The 19515-nt window shown below is 42.7% G+C and overlaps 1 protein-coding gene across 16 annotated transcripts in view; it reads right to left on the bottom strand.

Annotated features, from left to right (window-relative positions):
- The window catches only part of LOC125460699 (voltage-dependent L-type calcium channel subunit alpha-1C-like), an 814036-nt gene that overhangs the window by 127940 nt on the left and 666581 nt on the right, over nucleotides 1-19515 (bottom strand). For 13 of the 16 annotated variants that reach the window (XM_048548420.2, XM_048548421.2, XM_048548424.2 and 10 more), the window contains 2 exons: nucleotides 8974-9009; nucleotides 4947-5084 (listed from right to left, as the gene is read on the bottom strand). In XM_048548420.2, the coding sequence (XP_048404377.1) occupies nucleotides 4947-5084; nucleotides 8974-9009 (174 nt within the window). The remainder of the gene's footprint in view (nucleotides 1-4946; nucleotides 5085-8973; nucleotides 9010-19515) is intronic. The other 3 variants (XM_048548422.2, XM_048548425.2, XM_059652392.1) reach the window with 2 other exon arrangements.

Genomic DNA, 19515 nt, shown 5'->3' with positions numbered 1-19515 from the left:
CTGAGTTTACGGTCTTCCAGCCGGAGTTGAAGTTTATCTTGGTCTGGGTGATGATGCCTTTCCTTATGGATTCACACATGCTGCCTGCTAGAAGCATACTGCCACACACCTTCAGCAGGTCCTGGCCAATCACTTCCCACAGAGCTGAATACAACTCATCCAGTAAAACATCACCTCCAGGAGTTTTATTCTTCTCAAAGGATTTGACAGCCTTGGTTAGATCATCCAGAGATAACTGCTGGCTCAACTTCTCCCCCACTCCATGCTGTTGTTGAAGATCTCTGTGATAGAGGACAGAAATAACTGGAGACTGCCATGTCTATGGGCTTCATGTCATGCAGTGGATTGGAAGATTATCTTGGAAGTCTCCCATGCAGAGAGTGAATTTTGCTGGCTCTTCACTTCCTGGAGATCTTCTGTAACATCAAACCTGCAACAGAATTAGGTTCTACATGCTTTTCTAGAGCTTGGACAGCTTTCCCTGTATCTCTCACTCACTCTCTCTCACCTTCTGAACACCTTTGATGTTCCTCTTGACTGTTTTCCACCAGTCCACTGGAATCTTAAAGAGGGGTTTCACAGTTCTCTAATCTGTGTAATTCATTTTGAGCTCCTTTCTGTTCTGGGGTGAACAGTTTCATGTTCTGTTTCCACATCATGTTCTGTTTCCATGTTCCCTTGCCAGTCTGCTGGTCATCCTGAGTGTGACAGGTGGCCAGCAGATGGCAGTAGTCAGGGAAAACCACTGGCTTGATATCAATGCATCTAACTGAAAACACTTGGGATACAAACAGGAAATCTCTCTTTGAGTGGATAGATCTGTCTGACCACCCCAGGTGCATCTATGCTGCGCTCTGGCTACTGGGGAGCTGAAAATGACATGCAGCTTGGCATTTTTAACTATTTCCATCACGAACATAGACATGATATCCAATTTGCTGTCAGCCCCTCTGGATCATTCGAGGATGCAATTGCAGTGTCCAGCCAGAATAACTGGCCTGCACATTGCCATCAGCATTGGGAGCTGTTAAAGGATGGCCATCCTCTCACTCTTTACTGTCAGAGTGTAAAGTTAATTAGGCCAGGGGAGCATTTCTGTACATGGCATCTGCTGGAAGGAGGCACCTGCCCATCGTCTCCTTAACCTTGGAGATGGTGAAGTTGTTTCCACACAGCAGAACATCCAGGCTGAGGAATGGCAATCCTTACCCTCGAACAAATCGAAAGCCTATGGCCTTCAAGCTTGACCATTTCCTGTAGCTGCTGAGGGGTGATATCCTGCACTCCTGCAAAAACAGGAAGTCCACTTTGATGTTGAAAAAGTAAGCCTGCATGAAAACGCACATCATTGGTTTTATGCTACGTATTTTATTACCGGCAATTTTCAAAACAGTTAAGGTTTTTAAGGTTACCAAATCTCCACTATCAGTTCTCCCATGGTCTTGTCACTGGGTGAGCTCATGCATTCCTGTGGTGAGGATGAACTGTTGTGCCCTTGCACGGCTGATACAGGTGTCCTGTTCCTCAGTGGGATATTGTCCTGATCTGGTGTCATCAGATCAAGGATGACGCCAGGAAGGTCAGGTCCCTATCTGCACAGAGCTGCTACCGTGCTCTGCTCCTTGCTCAGAGTATCACTGCTCCTGGTTGCCCAGAACTGAGGCGTGGTGCATATCCCTTGGTTCCTTATGACTGAGCGTTGGGTTTCACTGGCTCACTCGGGCCATCTGGTGTTTATGGGTTGAGGGTGCTCCTTTCCTCCCCTGTGGGTCTTTGTCTTTTACTTTGTCTGTAGCTGTCCGTCCACACATCTTCGTTGTCAGAGGAGCTGCCTCTTTCCTTTTTGCTGTTGGCAGTGGGTGTACAGCTATTCTTCACCTATCCACTCAACTCCTTCATTGCCTTGACCTCCATTGACTCCAGCTTCTCAGGTGGAGGTAGAGTCAGTTGTTGTCATATTGTACTGGTCTCCTTGCTGGCGCTTCCCTCATTCTGGGTGACCCTGCTTTCAGTGCTCTCTCTGGAGGGTGGAACCTATTGATCTCTGTGGGTCCACAGCTTGTGGACATTTCCTGCCATCTGAGCATGTGTGGCCCTCTCATCTTGAGCAGTCTTTGCACAGGTGACCTGCTTCCCCACACAGGTTGCAGCTCTCAGACTCCTTACAGTCCTCGGTTAGGTGCTCAATCTCTTTGCAGTTCCTGCAGAGAGTTACTTTGCAGATCTCCGTAGATTCAGCATCGCTCCAGGCTTCTCTACGCATGTCAGGGAGTCTTGGTACCCTCTAGTCACAAAGCTGAATGTTGGGTGTAGAATGATAACAACTAGAAGGATTGCAAATGTCTGAGACCTAACATGAGCTAGTTGACTCAGATAGGAACCTTTAGGCTGAAAGTGCTCGTACAAAGTAACACACTGATTTGAAGGAATAAACGTTACTGAAGAAGTTTGTACATATTGAAGCTTGGAGGAAGAAGTCTATCCCACCTGGGAGTTTCAAACATAGCCCCAGCAGGCTGGGGACTTTAACATATATTCAAGACACGCTAATGAATACAAAAGAAGTTGTGGGCTAGAATCAGGAAAACCGACATGCTTCAAGGGCTCCAAGAACCTAATACCAAAATTGTAACCTACCATTGAATACTGAATTTTTGTCTCCCATCTCATTAAGGTCCCCTGTCTGCCTTTCTAAAAGCTCTGGATGAGGTTAGAAAAGTCGACCCGAAAATATAAAATAATCAATCATTTTCAGCCAAACTTTACAGGAAAATATCTCTGTGCTCACAAGATATCCAGGAATTAAAACATCCTTAAATCCAACTTCAAATCTAAACAATGAAAATATCAACACTTAACACTTAGACTTAAAGGAACATTGATTTAGCAATGTATTTTTAATCCAAGAAGCAGGTAATGTGAGTCAGGAAATTTCCTGGTTCAATGCGCCCACACCAAAGGAAATGCCAGCCTTCATTACATTTTCTTGTCTGAGTGTTCAAACAGGTATTATTCTGAGGTATATAAATAATTGCTTTAAATGAGGTCAAAACTTTTTGTCTTACACTATTCAAGACTAGAAAGCAGGAAAGAGAAAAAGAGGCAACAATTTATATGGCATCAGAAGAGGGTACTGCAATTTTTGGCATGGAGGTACTGCAGGAACAGGTAACTGTCAATCTTAGTTCTCAGGTTAGCAGGTAAACTCTGACCAGTCAAGGTGCTGTCATGGGAATGCAGCAGAAACTGGTAGGCTCTTTGACTCCCTTATTTCCCAATTAAAATAGTGTAATGCATGTACAAGTTACATCTGCCTACAAAAAATAAGGTACTGCTGGTTAATAAATGTAGCTTCTAGCATATGCAAATGTATAACATTGTGAGCGTGACTAATAACCTTAAATTGATTTCCAATGTAAACCTTACCATGGCTCATATTATTTAATAAACGTTGTTCAGAATCACAAGTAAATTTGAACATGGAGTTCTAAGGTTTGCAAGCAAGTGCTGGTTGAGTGTGATTGACATTCTGTCTGCTGTGAATGGTCAACAGGACATGCTGTTTGATATTGTCTGCAAGTCATTTGGATATACAGCTCACATTTTTGACAAAATAATATATCAAATTTCTCATTTGTGCAGCATAAAAAATGTATTTTTGGCTTAATGTTTTAGCAGAGATCTATAGTTCGGGTTGTGGTTGGAGTTGTTGGTTCACCGAGCAGTGCACAAAAACCAATCAGCTTGGTATTTTTGGCTTAACACTAACATTCCTTTAGTGGAGAAATTCATTTATGGGTTTATTGCAGAGCAGCAGCATGACAGACGGTCAGCTTCACCCGTCAAATTTGAAAGGCACCTTCCCCTTCCAGTGGTAATCCAAGGTAAAAACTGGAAGAACTGTGGATGCTGTAAATGGATGACAAAATAGAAATTACTGGAAAAACTCAGCAGGTCTTGCAGCAACTGTGGAGGGAAATTAGAGTTAATGTTTTGGGTTGACTGAACTTTTCTCATAACTGTTCTGAGGAAGAGTCACTTGACCTGAAATGTTAACTCTGATTTCTCTCCACAGATGCTGTCAGACCTGTTGAGTTTTTCCAGCAATTTCTATTTCTGTAATCTAAGGTAAACTTGACACACCTAGGGCTAAATGTGGTGACCGTTGGCCCTTTTGTGAGTTTGTGTGAAAATGATTTGATCAGGGTCACCATTATTATGCATGGTTGTTTTGAAATGCTGTATTTCATCATTAAATATACGCGGTGAACAGATTGCTCAGGCTCTATTCTTGAGGTTGCCGATGAGGCTGATTTTGGTGCCCACTTGGAATTGCAGGAATTCCAAACCAGATGTTGAACATTAGCTTTCTGCAGACAGTAGTAGAGAGTCCATTAGCAGATTGCTTAACTAATACATCAAGGTCAGGGAGTTTGATTATTTCCATTTAAATGGTAAATTTAAGCACAGGATGGTGTTACTTCAAGAAATTCTTTGAGGGAGCTGCTGATTTAAAAATTGCAAATGCGTCATCCATGTATTGAAGATATGCAAGAGGTAGTAAGCTAATAGTCAGTCCTGCAAAGATCTGCTTCTGCTGGTAACAAACAAACAAACTTCAACAATGATGGCACATTAAATCGTTGATGTTCTGCAGAATTTGATTTTTCAAACCCTGACTTATGAAGTTCTTGACAAAAAAGGGTGTCTGGCAGTAAAAATGCAACACTGAACAGTCTAGTGATATCCGGTTAAGCAAAACCTTATTTAGGTTGTGTCTGAGGAAGATAACAGCCTTGAAATGGACAATCTGTTCTAAGCATACTGTAAATAGATGACTAAATTAATTGCCCTACATAGTAACCAGATACTGAAACAAAAAAGATGTGGTAACTGTAGAAGGCATTATAAAAGATTACGACTTTAGCCTTCAGTTACTATCTCACCTGAAATGATTTGATGAATGTCCATAGCAATGTTCGGATTCCCTCACCTCGACTTAACAGCTTCACCAGGCGCATCACCCGAAATAGACGGAAGAATGTAATGGAAATTCTGGAGTTTTCATCTGAATTCTGGAGTACCTTACAGAAAGTAACAGCTCATAAAACATAATGATAAATGGCAACTGCTGGCAATACTTCAGCCAGAACTCAGACCCAGCAGCTTTCTGGTGACCTTTGATTAAAAATAGTTTATGTTAACAATTTAATGTAAAACAGACCCAATAGCTAGTTACTAGAACCAATAATGCATTCACCACCTAAGATAGCACTTACTATCCTTAATCTAGCATTTGGTGAAAAATTATATTCAGTTTAAGTGTTATAACTGTAAGGGACAGATGCAAGTAGCATCAGAAGAACTGAATGGTTAATGATCAGAAATTACGTCACAAACACAGTTTTTTTTATAGCACAGAAAGCCATTCATCCCATCTGCCTGTATTCATTCTATGAAACAGCAGCCATGATTTATTCACAACCTTCTAATTGTTACCAAAATACACCAGCTTGTGATGAAGGCCATCTTTTAGTCCAATTTAGCCATCTTATCCTGATAACATTGCAATTTCTGGATGTGAGTTTGCTCATTGAGCTGGAAGGTTAGTTTTCAGACGTTTCATCACCATTCCAGGTAACATCATCAGTGAGCCTCCGATGAAGCGCTGGTGTTATGTCCCGCTTTCTATTTATCTGTTTAGGTTTACTTGGGTTGGTGATGTCATTTCCTGCGTTGGTGATGTCATTTTCTGTTCTTTTTCTCAGAGGATGGTAGATTGGCTCCAAATCAATGTGTTTGTTGATGGAGTTCCGGTTGGAATGCCATGCTTCGTTTTGTGGCTAGTTGATGTTCATGTATCCTGGTGGCTAGCTTTCTGCCTGTTTGTCCAATGTAGTGTTTGTCCCAGTTCTTGCAAGGTATTTTGTGGCGATAGACCCGACCCCACAACTAGAGAACCGAATCACAGCCTTACTTAGAGCGAACAGTCAATGGGGAACTTCAAACCAGCGTCTACAGGAAAACAACACATACGGACCAAATACTGAACTACAGGAGCAACCATCCCAACACCCACAAATGAAGCTGCATTAGAACATTATTCCAGTGAGCCACCACACACTGCAGCACAGAGGAACTATGAAGAGCAGAAGAAAATCACCTATACAGCGTATTCAAAAAGAATGGGTATCCTATGAGCACAGTCCGCCGATTTCTCAGCAACAAACCCAAACAAACAGACAAAACGGGCCCAGAAACCATAACCACTCTCCCCTACATCAAAGACATTTCCGAAATGACTGCCAGACTACTCAGACCTCTTGGCATCAGGGTAGCCCACAAACCCACCAACACACTAAAACAGCAGCTAATGAACTTAAAAGACCCTATACAGACAACAAATAAAACAAACGTCATCTACAAAATACCTTGCAAGAACTGTGACAAACACTACATTGGACAAACAGGCAGAAAGCTAGCCACCAGGATACATGAACATCAACTAGCCACAAAACGACATGACCCACTATCACTCGTGTCCTTACATACAGATGAGGAAGGACACCACTTTGATTGAGACAACACATCCATCCTAGGACAAGCCAAACAGAGACACGCACAAGAATTCCTAGAAGCATGGCATTCCAACGGAACTCCATCAACAAACACATTGATTTGGAGCCAATCGACCATCCTCTGAGAAAAAGAACTGAAAATGACATCACCAACACAGGAAATGACATCACCAACCCAAGGAAATCTGAACAGATAAATAGAAAGCGGGACATAACACCAGCTCTTCATCAGGGGCTCACTGATGATGTTACCTAGAATGGTGACGAAACGTCTGAAAACTAACCTTCCAGCTCAGCGAGCAAACTCATATCCAGAACCTCAACCTGAGCTACAAATCTTCTCAAAACTCGATTGCAATTTCTTTTCATTTACAGTAGCATTATGTGCAAGCAGAGGTACCACTTTCTCTACATGGAAACTATTATTGTGGTAAATTGAAGTAATTTCAGAACAGAACTTTATGCAGCACTTATACAAACTTTTAAGCTCTCAGATATCATCTTTCCTCTACTATCAACAGTGACTTAATTCAATTTTATGCCCTTTAGTCGAACTCCAGATTCCCTAACTATGCTCCAAACCCCATGGTACTCTGCTCAAGGCTTTTGCCGAATAAATTTTCCTTTTCCAAATATCTTTATCACTTTATATAAAATAATAGAAGCTTGGGAAAAGCAAAGTCAAGTCTATTTCTAACAAGCGTTTGTGGTGATTCTTTAACTCTTCCCAGCATACAACCAACTAGAATTAAAGCATTCGATTCTGGTGCCACTTTCAGTTTAAGTTACAAATTTGAATTTGTCACATAATAACATGTATAAAAAGGGCCTTATCCACAAAAGGGGATATAACAACCATTTCCAAATGACATCTTTTATATAGAGGATCCATCACTGTTAATAAGTAGAGTTGCTTGTTTTAAGTGATTGAGTGCGATCTGCTCCAGACTTAAGAATGTTCTATTAATTCAGTGAATTTAACATATTTTTTTATTTTGTACCTTTTGCTCCTTTCAAATTCATTACTTATTCTGGAAGTGACATCTTAGAGAATGTTGTGTTGTGTGGTACCTTAGAGAATGTTTAGGGTGTACCATTCTCTGAAAGAGATGTAGCTACGCCTGTTGACTTTAAGGTAATTCCTTATTTACACTACACTAATTATGTTCATGCTAGTTAAGTGGCAGATAAAGGTCTTTGCCCCTTTAGTATACATCTCCCTCCAAGTCATTGCCTCTATGCAATGTATACACATCTTCCTACATCTCTCCCAAAGTCTCTATTTCAAGGAGACAACATTTGTGGTGATTTCATTGACCTATGATATTGTACAACTTCTTTGTCATTTTTGAGGATCTGCATTCTCAACTCACTAAATCATCCCCCTGTCATTGTCATTGTAAAATAGTTGCACATCCTTTTAAAATAGGAGATGCACACAAGTGGTTGTGAGATGATCCATGGCCTGATATATCCTGCTCGAGAACTTAACTACATGACTGAGAATAGGATGTTATCTATTGGAAATGTAATCCCAATGAGCTGTACCAATAGACTAAACTTTCTCATGTACTACCCTCTTTGTCTAAGGCTTCCAATCATGGCTTAGTCAAGATATTACTAGAGAACAAGATAAGGAGGCATGTTCCAAGAACTAACTCAGCCAACACAGGACAACAAAATGTGAGGCTGGATGAACACAGCAGGCCAAGCAGCATCTCAGGAGCACAAAAGCTGACGTTTCGGGCCTAGACCCTTCATCAGAGAGAAGGGTCTAGGCCCAAAACGTCAGCTTTTGTGCTCCTGAGATGCTGCTTGGCCTGCTGTGTTCATCCAGCCTCACATTTTGTTGTCTTGGATTCTCCAGCATCTGCAGTTCCCATTATCTCAGCCAACACAGGGACTGGTGTTATTCTATACCTCAAGCTAACTGAGCTAATCAACCTTCCGAGCATAATGTATAATGTAGAGACTTGGATGGACCTGTGTATCGTTCTGTCTTAATTTAGTCACAGAAAGGAAATAAAACTGACCAGTTCTGTGAGCAAAAACAAAAATTAAAACTGAAGATTTCAATGATGCTTTAACCTGATTTCTTTTAAGGGTTCAAAATTACTGAGGCAGACTCTTACTGAAAGGAAACCAGAAAGCTTTGAGATCTAAGATCCTTACAATCCATTGTAATCATAACAACTACAGAAAGAAGTATGGCAAATTATACAAAGGAAAAAAATTGCACATTCCACCATATTCTAACACACATTATAGGACAATAATGAGAGGCAAAATGAACAGGCACCAAAAGTACAAAACTCTATTTTAAAATGACAATGCTCAGAGTAAACAAAAGGCATGGTTTACTTGAGGAAGAAGACCTGCAGCATGTTTGTCTTACCGTAGGAGTGGAAGTGGATAGGGTATTCTCAGCTGGCTTTAAAGAAATGCAGACAGAAGTGAGTTATAAAAGACTGGCAGTGAGACAGTATTTCCATCACATCTCTGCACATGTTTGTACTCAATATACTAACAAAGCAATCACAATGAAGGACGACTCACAGCTTCTCCACCAACACTGCACTATGCCACCCACACTTCCCCAGAAATGTTTCACATAAAACAAATGATCTTTTATTTCTTCAATCTAAGGTAGTTGAATGCAATCTTATTCCTGTTGGTTATTTCAATTTTACAACTTATGTTTACTTGAAGTGACTTCACAATAATGTTGGTGGACTTTGCAAAAACAGTTAGCTCTGAAACTTTGCTCAGATCTTTTGTATCGATTGTAGTTAAAAGTCTGCAAGATGGCATAAGATGTCAAATGTACTTTGAAATATTATCATAAAATCACAGGATCAGAATCATAGAGCTGTTATGGGGCAGATGAAGACCTTTTGGCTTATTGTGTTAACACTGGCTCTCCAAATAAGCATCATGACTTAGTGTCATTCTCCCAATCCTCCCCATTACTTTTATCAAACAATAATCCATTGCCCTTTTGAATGCCTCAGTTGAACCTGTCCCCCCATCATATTTCTAGGCAGTGAATTCCAGACTGAGCTTATTATGTGAGAAAGGTTGTCTTCACATCGGATTTGCTTCTTCTGCAAATCACTTTAAATCAGTTCCCTCTCATTCTTGATACTTTCATGAGTTGTAACAGTTTCTCTGTGTTATGGTATAGTTTATAGATGGTCATTATTGACAATAATTTGTTTTCTCAATATTATACAGCAATATGCTTGTCTCCTCCCATCCCCTGAAGATCTCCTTGTTTGGATACAATTCCTCTTCTTGTGCAGCAGCATTTCATCCCAGTCTAAGAATCCTATACTGGCTATTCAAAATAAAAACTCCCTCAAATCACATTTGCTACCTTATCCAAATGGCTGTTATTCAGAGGCAAGTAGGCTAATTGGGCACAAAGACACATAAAACCTGGGCTCACCGGTCTGAATATATGATTTTCCATCACAGGTCACTGGATATCTATCAGGATTGGTAACCCTAGTTGACCTTTCTATTATGTTTGGGTCTAATTATAAATTATAGAGTCGTAAAATCTCACAAGCATAGAAAGAGATCCTTCAGTCCAACTCACCTATGCCGACCAAGTTTCCTAAGCTAAACCAATCCCATTTACCTGTGTTTAGCTTATATCCCTCTAAAGGGATACAACTTTCAAAGAACTATGAATTATAATTAATAAAAGACCATGAGCTAGGCCTGTAGAAACATGAACAAAATGGTTTATTATGCATCGTTACAGTCAGACCTAGACTGGTCCCCAAACTCCAAACTCTAGGTCGTCTGATCCTGTCCCTGAAGGGTATGATGCACTCCCAATTTCGCACCTAATACCCGCCCCCACCATTATTTCAAAATATCCCATTGATGAACATATATACACAATGGCACTTATAAGACAGAAATTGTAGCCAACATATGAACATAGTCAGGGATATTTACAAGAGCATGGAAAACATGGGAAATTAGCCACTTCCCCACTCTCCAAGTTGTGCTTTCCTTAGTCTATATTGACATGATTAGAATCTCAGGACGATGGCAATTTCTAAAAAAAAAATCTCCTCATCTCAGAAGCCTTTCCTGGTGTAGTCTCCTGAGCTTCCAGAAGCTCCTGCTGTTCAGCGGATGCATCTGTCTGATTGGCTGCCATTGTCCTGTAATGCAGCTATTGTCTCCTCTCTGGGTATGACCAACTCTGGCTTGGAGACACCTGAGTTGGTTACACCTGGACTATCTCTGAGTTTTGAGGGACATTCCCCATTGTTGAAGTGCAGTAACCAGCTGGTCTGCATGTCTCCTCCAAGCTTGTTCATTTCTGGTCTGCACTGTATAATGATGCTGTTTGAGCCACTATGTCTGGAACTCATTTTTTCCCTGATGTATAATTTCTGGCCGAGACAATCTTTCCTCTTCGTAAAATCCTTGACTTTGTGGTTCCTGCTCATCTGCCTGACTGCCCCTCATCATTTCGCTCTTCTACCTGCAGGAAGTTGAACATGGTTCTCAGCTGACAGTTGAAGATGCCAGTGAGCACAGGGTCATTGTGTTATGTGTATTACAGTACATGCTGAGAAACTTATTGATTCACTATCCTCGCGAACCCTCCCCTTGTGAAGTTTTTAAGACTTGCTTCAGCGTTTGTACAAATCCTTCCACCTGATCATTTGTTACAGGTTAATACACAGTCAGAGTCAATTTCACTTGTCCATCTCTGTGATTTTCCAGGTAATCCAGGTATTCCCCAAACTCTTTCATCATAAACTGTAGACTGTTGTTGCTCATAACTTGTTAGAAGTTCCCAAACTTGGCAAATATTTCAGTCAATCTGTCTATCATTGCTTCCGTTGATACTGACTTCATAACTGTCACCCTCACCTCGGGCTACTTGGAGTGGGCATCATAACCACTTGTAATATTTGTCCCTCCACTGGTCCCACAAAAATCAACATGAATCTGCTACTGTGGTGATTGGGGCCATTCCCATGCATGAAGGGGAGACAATGCACAGGATTCACATGATCCCGTTTGCTCCTTAAATCTGTCACGAAAAGTAGCTTCTGGCTATTTCTTCATTCGCCAGGGCAATCTCACTTGTTCCAGGACCTTTCCTTTTAACAGGGAAGAGATAACAATTCTCAGTCCCTATATTAAATGCCCAATGAATTTGGACAACTCCCACCTCCTGGACAGTTGAGGATATTATAATTCTGAACACTTTCTATGATTGGCACTCCATTTCTGGACTAGATCCACCACTTGGCTCAAAACTGAGCTGTTCTGGTTTCGTACTTGACTTGTTTACAATGGTACCTTCTCTTCTTTGGATGAGTACATAACTTGCAGGTTCCAACAGGCAACATCAATATCCTTCCAGTAGTGGCAGCTTTGACAAGGCATTTGCATTGCTGTGCTACTCTACCTGTTGGTCCCTGACTTCATATGAGTACACTGACAGAGCCAGTGCCCATCTCTGCAGGTGTGCTGCCACTATTGATGGTATTCCCTTATGTGGGCAAAAGACAGAGGTTAGTGGCCTGTTGTCGGTCAGCAGATGAAGTGCCGTAAAGGAAATGGGAGAACTTCCTAATGGCAAAAACAATGCCCAATTCTTCTTAAAACTGAAAGAACTGTGGATGCAGTAAATCAGAAAACAAAAGTTGTTGCAGAAGCACAGCACGTCTGCCAGCATCTGTGAAGAGAAATCAGAGTTAACGTTTTGCGTCCTGTGACCCTTCCTCAGAACTTGACCAGGAATATTAACTCTTTTTTGACTTGGGCATAATTCTCTTCCAACTTTGTTAGTGACCTCATTGCAAATGTAATGAATCTTTCCACTTCATTCAGTAAGATGTGTGACAGTATAGCACCAACCCACTGGGCGAGGCATCACACGCTAACTGTAGTGGTAACTTTTGAGTCAAAATGAGTTAACACTTCCAACATTTTTAATGCTTACTTCATGTCTGGTAAGCACGTCACATCCAGAGGTCTATTTCCAAGGGAACCCTTTCCCAGGATCCCATACAAGAGTTTTAGCATGGTTGCCAGATCTGAGACAACCTTGCCATAATAATTGACAGTCCCGAGAATGATCTCCGGTACATTCTCTGGTTTAGGGACATTCATGATGGCCTCCACCTTCTTGAGCATATTGTGTAGTCCCTAGTCATTGATTGTATAGTCAAAATACTCTATGGAGTCTTAAACATTCAGATTTATCCCTTTTTACTTGTAGGCCATGCTCCTGTAACCTTTGTAGGATTTCTTCTAGGTTTCTCAATTTTTAAAAAATCATCCAGATAACACTGGACTCCTGGCAGCCCAATTAAAGTTTGATCCCTGGCTGTTTGGAACAGAGCTGGTGTGGACATGCTGCTGAAAGAAAGTTACTTGTCGAAGAAAAGTCCCCCTGTTTGTCACTATCATCAGTGGTGGCTGAGGCTGCTTTGCGATCCTCATCTGCAGGTAGGCCTGTGACAGGCCCATTTTTGGAAAATTTCTTTCCACGCTGATCCACTGAATAGGTTTTTATGTGTGGAAGGGGGTATTGCTTCACACCCAGGGCGGGTTGAATATGGCCTTCAAGTCACCACAAACTCTCATCTGCTTTTAAGACAGGAATGATTGTGTTGGCCCATTCACTGAGGGCTTCTGATTCCAATGCTCCCAGATTCACCAGCCATTCCAGTCCTAGATGAACCAAAACGTGCCTTCAAAAAGTTGGATGAGCCTCCAGCTTCAGCTGTATTTTGATTTCAAATCCTTTCCTTTCCCCAGGATTCCTCTGAAGACCTCTTTATACCTGTCCAGAATCTTTTGCCAACTCATGTGTGAGTCCACCAGCCTATTAACCACACCCTAATTCAACTTTAATATTTGCAACCAGGAATACACAATTGGGTGATAGACCCTCCATGTTACACATGTTTATAAAAATGAAAACCCAAGGTCCTGATTGGATTTGGTGCAAAATGATGTTACAAGCTTCAGTTTTCTATAGCCCATCTCTGCTGGTTTCTCTGGTTGCACAGGACTCCATACAATTGCAAAGGCCTCACTCCTAATGGTGGTCAAGAAAATTGGTATCATTAAATCCTCAGTCAGTCTATTTGCCTTCAAGTATGAACTAAAACAATTGACATACAAAATCCAACTTTCTGTCTCTTTGTTAAACTGTCCTGTTGCTCCAACTTGGCCACCATTTAGTTTTCCTGCTAGTGAGAAAAATTCCTGCCGGTAGAAAAATTCCTGCCATTAGAGTCTAAACTCAATAGCCATTCATAGACCGAGTCTCTTAATGAACACTCTCCTGCAAGTTCCCAAGTGAGTACTCCTCTCTTCAGATGTTGATGGCAACTTGAGTCCGCTCATGACCACCATTCCTGACAGCTCCCTTCTTCCCCAGCATCAACTGCAACCCAAGTCGTCTTGCGACTGCTTCTCGACATTTTGGTCTGTCTCCCAGCAAATTTACTGTGCTACCTCCTCGAACCAACACGGTTTTCAAAGTCCTGGTCACGTTCAATTTCCTCTTTTCCTTCCAGAAATAGGGGTAGAACACAATTGTGAGCCATTCAGCCTTGTCTCCATTATTATATTTGGATCTAATTATAAATGAATAAGAAACCACAAGGTAGGGCTGTAGAAACCTGAACCAGGAAAAGTTGATGATGCATCTTTACAGCTACACAAACAGACTTAGAGATTGGCTACGAAGCTCCACCCTCACCTGACCAGTTCTCTTAAACAGGCAGCATGCATTCCAACTACATTCATAACACTTTAATTCAGTAACAGTAAGTGCTATTATCAGTTGTAGAGCTTAACACTTCCCTTGCTGGGACAGTTTATTAAATATTTAATAGCATGGAACATTTCTCTTGGTAACAATGTTGTTACAGAAGCAATAGTTCATTCCTAGGTAAGCAGTCGGGCATTTATTTTGTCAAGTCTGACATCCAGAATTCCCTTCAATTGTGCTCAGTTGGAGTTAGATGTATGGTTATTGTTAAATGGGCAAAGCAGCAGGATGGTTGTTATTATAGGACATTTGGGGTAATGGCTAGCAAGGGATTGTTACAAGAATCTTTGTCCCTGCTTTAATTCTTGCTACGGGAAGCTTATATCTTGGGGTGTATCATTGAGTTGTACAGTATTACTAAAAGACAACAGGCCCTTTGATGTATCCATGCCAGTCATCAATCACACCCAAATACTAATCCCATTTCCTAGCAGTCAGTCCATATGATTAGCAAGTATTTTTAAACCAGTCTATTCAGACATATTATGACACACCTGTGGAGCAGGTGGCACTTGAACCCACATCTTCCAGCCCAAAGAAAGAGACTGTACTAATACTCCTTAAGAGATTTTAGACTCATAGAATGGTTGCCTTTACCACTCTTTCATCCAGTGAATTCCAGACACCCACCAACCTCTGTGTGAAAATATTTCATCTTATATCCCCTGTCAACCTTTTGTCTCTAACCTTAATTGAGCCCTCTACTAAGGAGAAACATTTATTCCTAGTGACCCTATAAATGCTCCTCATAATTTTGTAGACCTCAAACAGGTCCCCCTCAGCTTTCTGTGCCCCAAGGATGACAAACCCTCGTAGACCATGTGGCCTCTCTACATGGCTGAAATGTTCTAGGCCTGGATCCCTAGGGCTCTCATCTTCTTGAGAAATCTCCCTGGCAAAACTTTGTCAAAAGCCTTACTGAAGTATATGCAGACCAAATCAATGACACTACTCTCATGTTCATCACATCGGGGACAGGTAGTATGTTTACACTCTCAGGGAGGAGTAGGATGTGATGGGATTGAAGTCGAACAGTCATCGTCTGGGACTGTACAGTCTTGTAAGAGAGAGGGTCATGTAAGATGAGGTTGCAGGTGGTCTCAGGGTGAATGGGTAAAATGCCAAAGTATATTGAAACCTGGGTTACTATGGGATCAGGAAGGTCACATCACTAACATTTAAAATACTGTGGTAAACAAAAACTGGAAGATGTTTGAGGGTAACAACCACAATAGAGCAAGTGACAGGAGCGAGATTCAGATGCTGAAACCACTTTGGCTGTGCACAGAAATATACAAAAGAAAGACCACCTCACATCATCACATTGTGCTATGCCCTCCACAAATTCATTTGGCAAAGAGGGAATATCTTAGGAGAGAAAAAGTTGGAGAAGTAAGCAGTGTCCTCTGATGGGGAAGGGGAAGGGGATGATTATTACATCAGCAAGGAAGTCATTCCAGGATTGGAAGAAGCCAGGGCATTGGCGTGACAAAGCAGTACAGTCTTTGAAAACCTTATCAATAAGAAGTTGATTGAGATACTACTATATGTATTCTTTTATCACAGGATTTTTGGAACCATTCAGTTTTGTTTCTTTAAATCAAGACTCCTTTATATAACTTTCACTATGCTAGCATTGTAATCACTGATAAGCATCAAAGTATATGGGCAAACCTGGTCTTTGCACTAATCAAATTTAACTGTATCTGCTCAATGCTACATACTCCTACCACCCCAGAATGGAAGAAGAAAGCATGATTATGGACCATGCCTCAAGCAAAGAGGGGACAGAATCAAGACAGATTGTTCCCCAGTTTCCCACATTCTGCCCAAGGACAGTGGTCACCTTATTCCCTTGAATAACACCTGTCCACAGAATTGGATGAGATGATCATTTTGCTTCCTAACCGTCTATTCTCTAACCCCCTTACTGTATGCTTTCAGTTCTCTGCACATTACACAGGGTGGCTAGTACAGTAATTACAAAGTTTTTGAGTTACAAGTTAAAGGCACTTGCTTATAACAACTAAAAAGCAAAAGAACTGCGGATGCTGTAAATGAGGAACAAAAACAAAGTTGCTGGAAAAGTTCAGCAGGTCTGGCAGCATCAGTGCAGAAGAAAACAGAGTTAACATTTCGGGTCCAGTGACCCCTCCTCAGAACTGATGGTGCCTCGGAATACGTCTGTTTATATGCAGAAAATAGGGAGGTAGGTGAGTCAGGGAGTAAATGATAGGATAGAGCCCAAAGAGAGAGGAAGACAGTTGGACAGACAAAGGAGTTGCAAACGATCAGGCTGGGAGGGTGAATAGATGTTAATGGGGACTGTTAGTGACTAACAACAGGGGGGGATCCCAGGATCACAGATAACTTTGTGATGTTCAATGTTCCACAGACAGCAGCTGTCGCAGCATCCTGAGATCCACCCTCAGTGCCATGTGGCGTCACATGCACACTCTCAGCCTTTCCCTTCAACAGCATCGTAACACACTGGCTCAGGGTTGCACCACTCGGCAGTTCCACTTCATCCTCCGGCTCATTCATCAGGCAAACAAGAAACTTGTTCTTTTCCTTTCAGGCATCAAGGCCCACAAGATGCACCAACTCAAAAATACCCATGGACCTCTCCTCCCCTTCCTTCTGACACTATCCTCCCCTGCAACTCCCCCACCGCCTGTCGGATATTCACCATCCCTCCCAACCTTCCACTCTCCGATGCTGAACGCTCTGTACTCAGCAAAGGCTTCAGCTTTATTGCTCTGCTTCCCAACCTTAACAAATTTCGGGCACGATGTGACTCTGAACTGTTCTTCCGCCATCTTCGCTTCCATGCCCATTTCTTTGGACAAAAAGTCCACTCCCCTTCCCACAGACCCCTTTGCCCAACTCCAACATTCTTCCTCCACCTGGACCCCTCCCTTCAGCCTTTTACCTGCACTCGATCTTTTAATTGAGAACTGTCAATATGACATTAGTCGCCTCAATTTCACTGCCCCTCTTGACAAATCCAACCCATCTCCCTCCGAACTGACTGCACTCCGTGCACTCAGATCTAACCCTGACTTTGTCATCAAGCCTGCCGTTAAGGGTGGTGCTGTTGTTGTCTGGCATACTGACTTCTACCTTGCAGAGACTGAGCGCCAGCTCTCACATGCCTCCTCCTACCATCCACTGGACCATGACCCCACCGTGGCACATCAGGCCTTTGTATCCACTACAGTTACGGATCTGATTTCAGCCGGTGATCTCCCCCAATCCGCTTCCAAGCTAATAGTCTCCCAAACACGCACAGCTCGTTTCCACCTCCTGCCAAAAATCCACAAACTGGACTGTCCAGGTAGACCCATTGTTTCAGCCTGCTCATGCCACACAGAACTCATCTCTTCTGACCTTGACTCAGTCTTCTCCCACCAGTCCAATCCCTACCCACATACATCTGTGATTCATCTGACACCTTCTGCCAGTTTCAAAGCTTCCAATTTACCGGCTCCAACCACCTCCTTTTTACCATGGATATACAATCCCTTTACACATCCATTCCCCACCAGGAGGGTCTTCGGGCTCTCCGCTTCTTCCTGGAGCAAAGACCTGAACCATCCTCACCCACCACCACCCGCCTCTGCTTAGCTGAGCTTGTCCTCACCCTCAACAACCTCTCTTTCAACTCCTCTCATTTTCTTCAGGTAAGAGGGGTGCCAAGGGTATCCGCATGGGGCCTAGTTATGCCTGTCTCTTTGTGGGGTACATGGAATATTCCTTGTTCAAGTCCTATTCCGGCCCCCAACCCACAACTCTTCCTCCGATTCATCGATGATATCATTGGTGCTGATTCCCTCTCTTGTCTGGAATTGGAAAACTTAATCAATTTCGTCTCCAATTTCCACCCTGCCCTCACTTTCACCTGGTCTATCTCTGACTTCTCCCTTCCCTTCCGTGATATTTCTGTTTCCATTTCTGGGGATAGACTGACCACTTATATCCATTACAAACCCATGGACTCCCACAGCTACCTGGGCTATACATCCTCACACCCCACTTCCTTTTCCCCAAGAGAAGGGGTGAGGGCATTAAAGACTCCATCCCATTCTTCCAGTTCCTCCATCTCCGTTGCCTATGTTCAGATTAGGCCACCTTCAACAAGGGAGCCTCTGAAATGTCCACATTCTTCCTCAGCCGAGGATTCCCCAGCTCCACTATCAACAGCGCCCTCAATCACATCCGCCCCATCTTCCGCATTTCTGCCCTCACCCCTTCTCTTCCCTCCTGCAACAGCGATAGGGTTCCCCTTATCCTCACCTACCATCCCACCAGCATTGATATCCAGAAGATCATCAGATGCCATTTCCACCACCTCGGGCAAGATACCACCATCAGACATATATTCCCTTCCCCTCCCTTGTCCACCTTCCACAGGGACCGTTTCCTCCAGGACACCCTAGTCCACACTTCCTTCACTCCCAACAGCTCCCCAGATCCCTACTGCACCTTCCCCTGTTACCAGCGAAGGTACGACACCTACCCATTTACCTCCTCCCTCCCCACTATCCAAGGGCCCAAACACACTTTCCAGGTGAAGCAACACTTCACCTGCACTTCCAAGAATCTAGTCTACTGCATTCGCTGCTCACAATGTGGTCTCCTCTACATTGGGGAAAAGAAATGTAGACTTGGTGACCGCTTCACAGAACATCTACGTTCTGCTCAATAAAAAAGACCCTTAACTACCTGTTGCCTACCACTTCAAAGCACCACCTTGCTCCCTGGCCAACATCTCTGTCTCTGGCTTGCTACAGTGTTCCAGTGGAGGCCAACGCAAGCTGGAGGAACAACACCTCATTTTCCGCTTGGGGACCCTACAGCCCTCTGGACTCAATACTGAGTTCAATAATTTTAAGGCCTGAACTCCCCCATGTCCCAGCCCCCACCCCACACACCAGGCCTTGTTACCACATAGCCTGCCACTACGCACCCGCTGTTGTTGGTCTCTTTCAGTCCCCATTAACAATTATTCACCCTCCCAGCCTGATCGTTAACAACTCCTTTGTCTGTCCAACTGTCTTCCTCTCTCTTTGGGCTCTATCCTATCATTTACTCCCTGCCCCACCACCT

Source organism: Stegostoma tigrinum, chromosome 18 (genome assembly GCF_030684315.1).
Source record: "Stegostoma tigrinum isolate sSteTig4 chromosome 18, sSteTig4.hap1, whole genome shotgun sequence".
Classification (NCBI taxonomy): Eukaryota; Metazoa; Chordata; class Chondrichthyes; order Orectolobiformes; family Stegostomatidae; genus Stegostoma; species Stegostoma tigrinum.
This window is presented reverse-complemented; position numbering and strand designations above follow the sequence as displayed.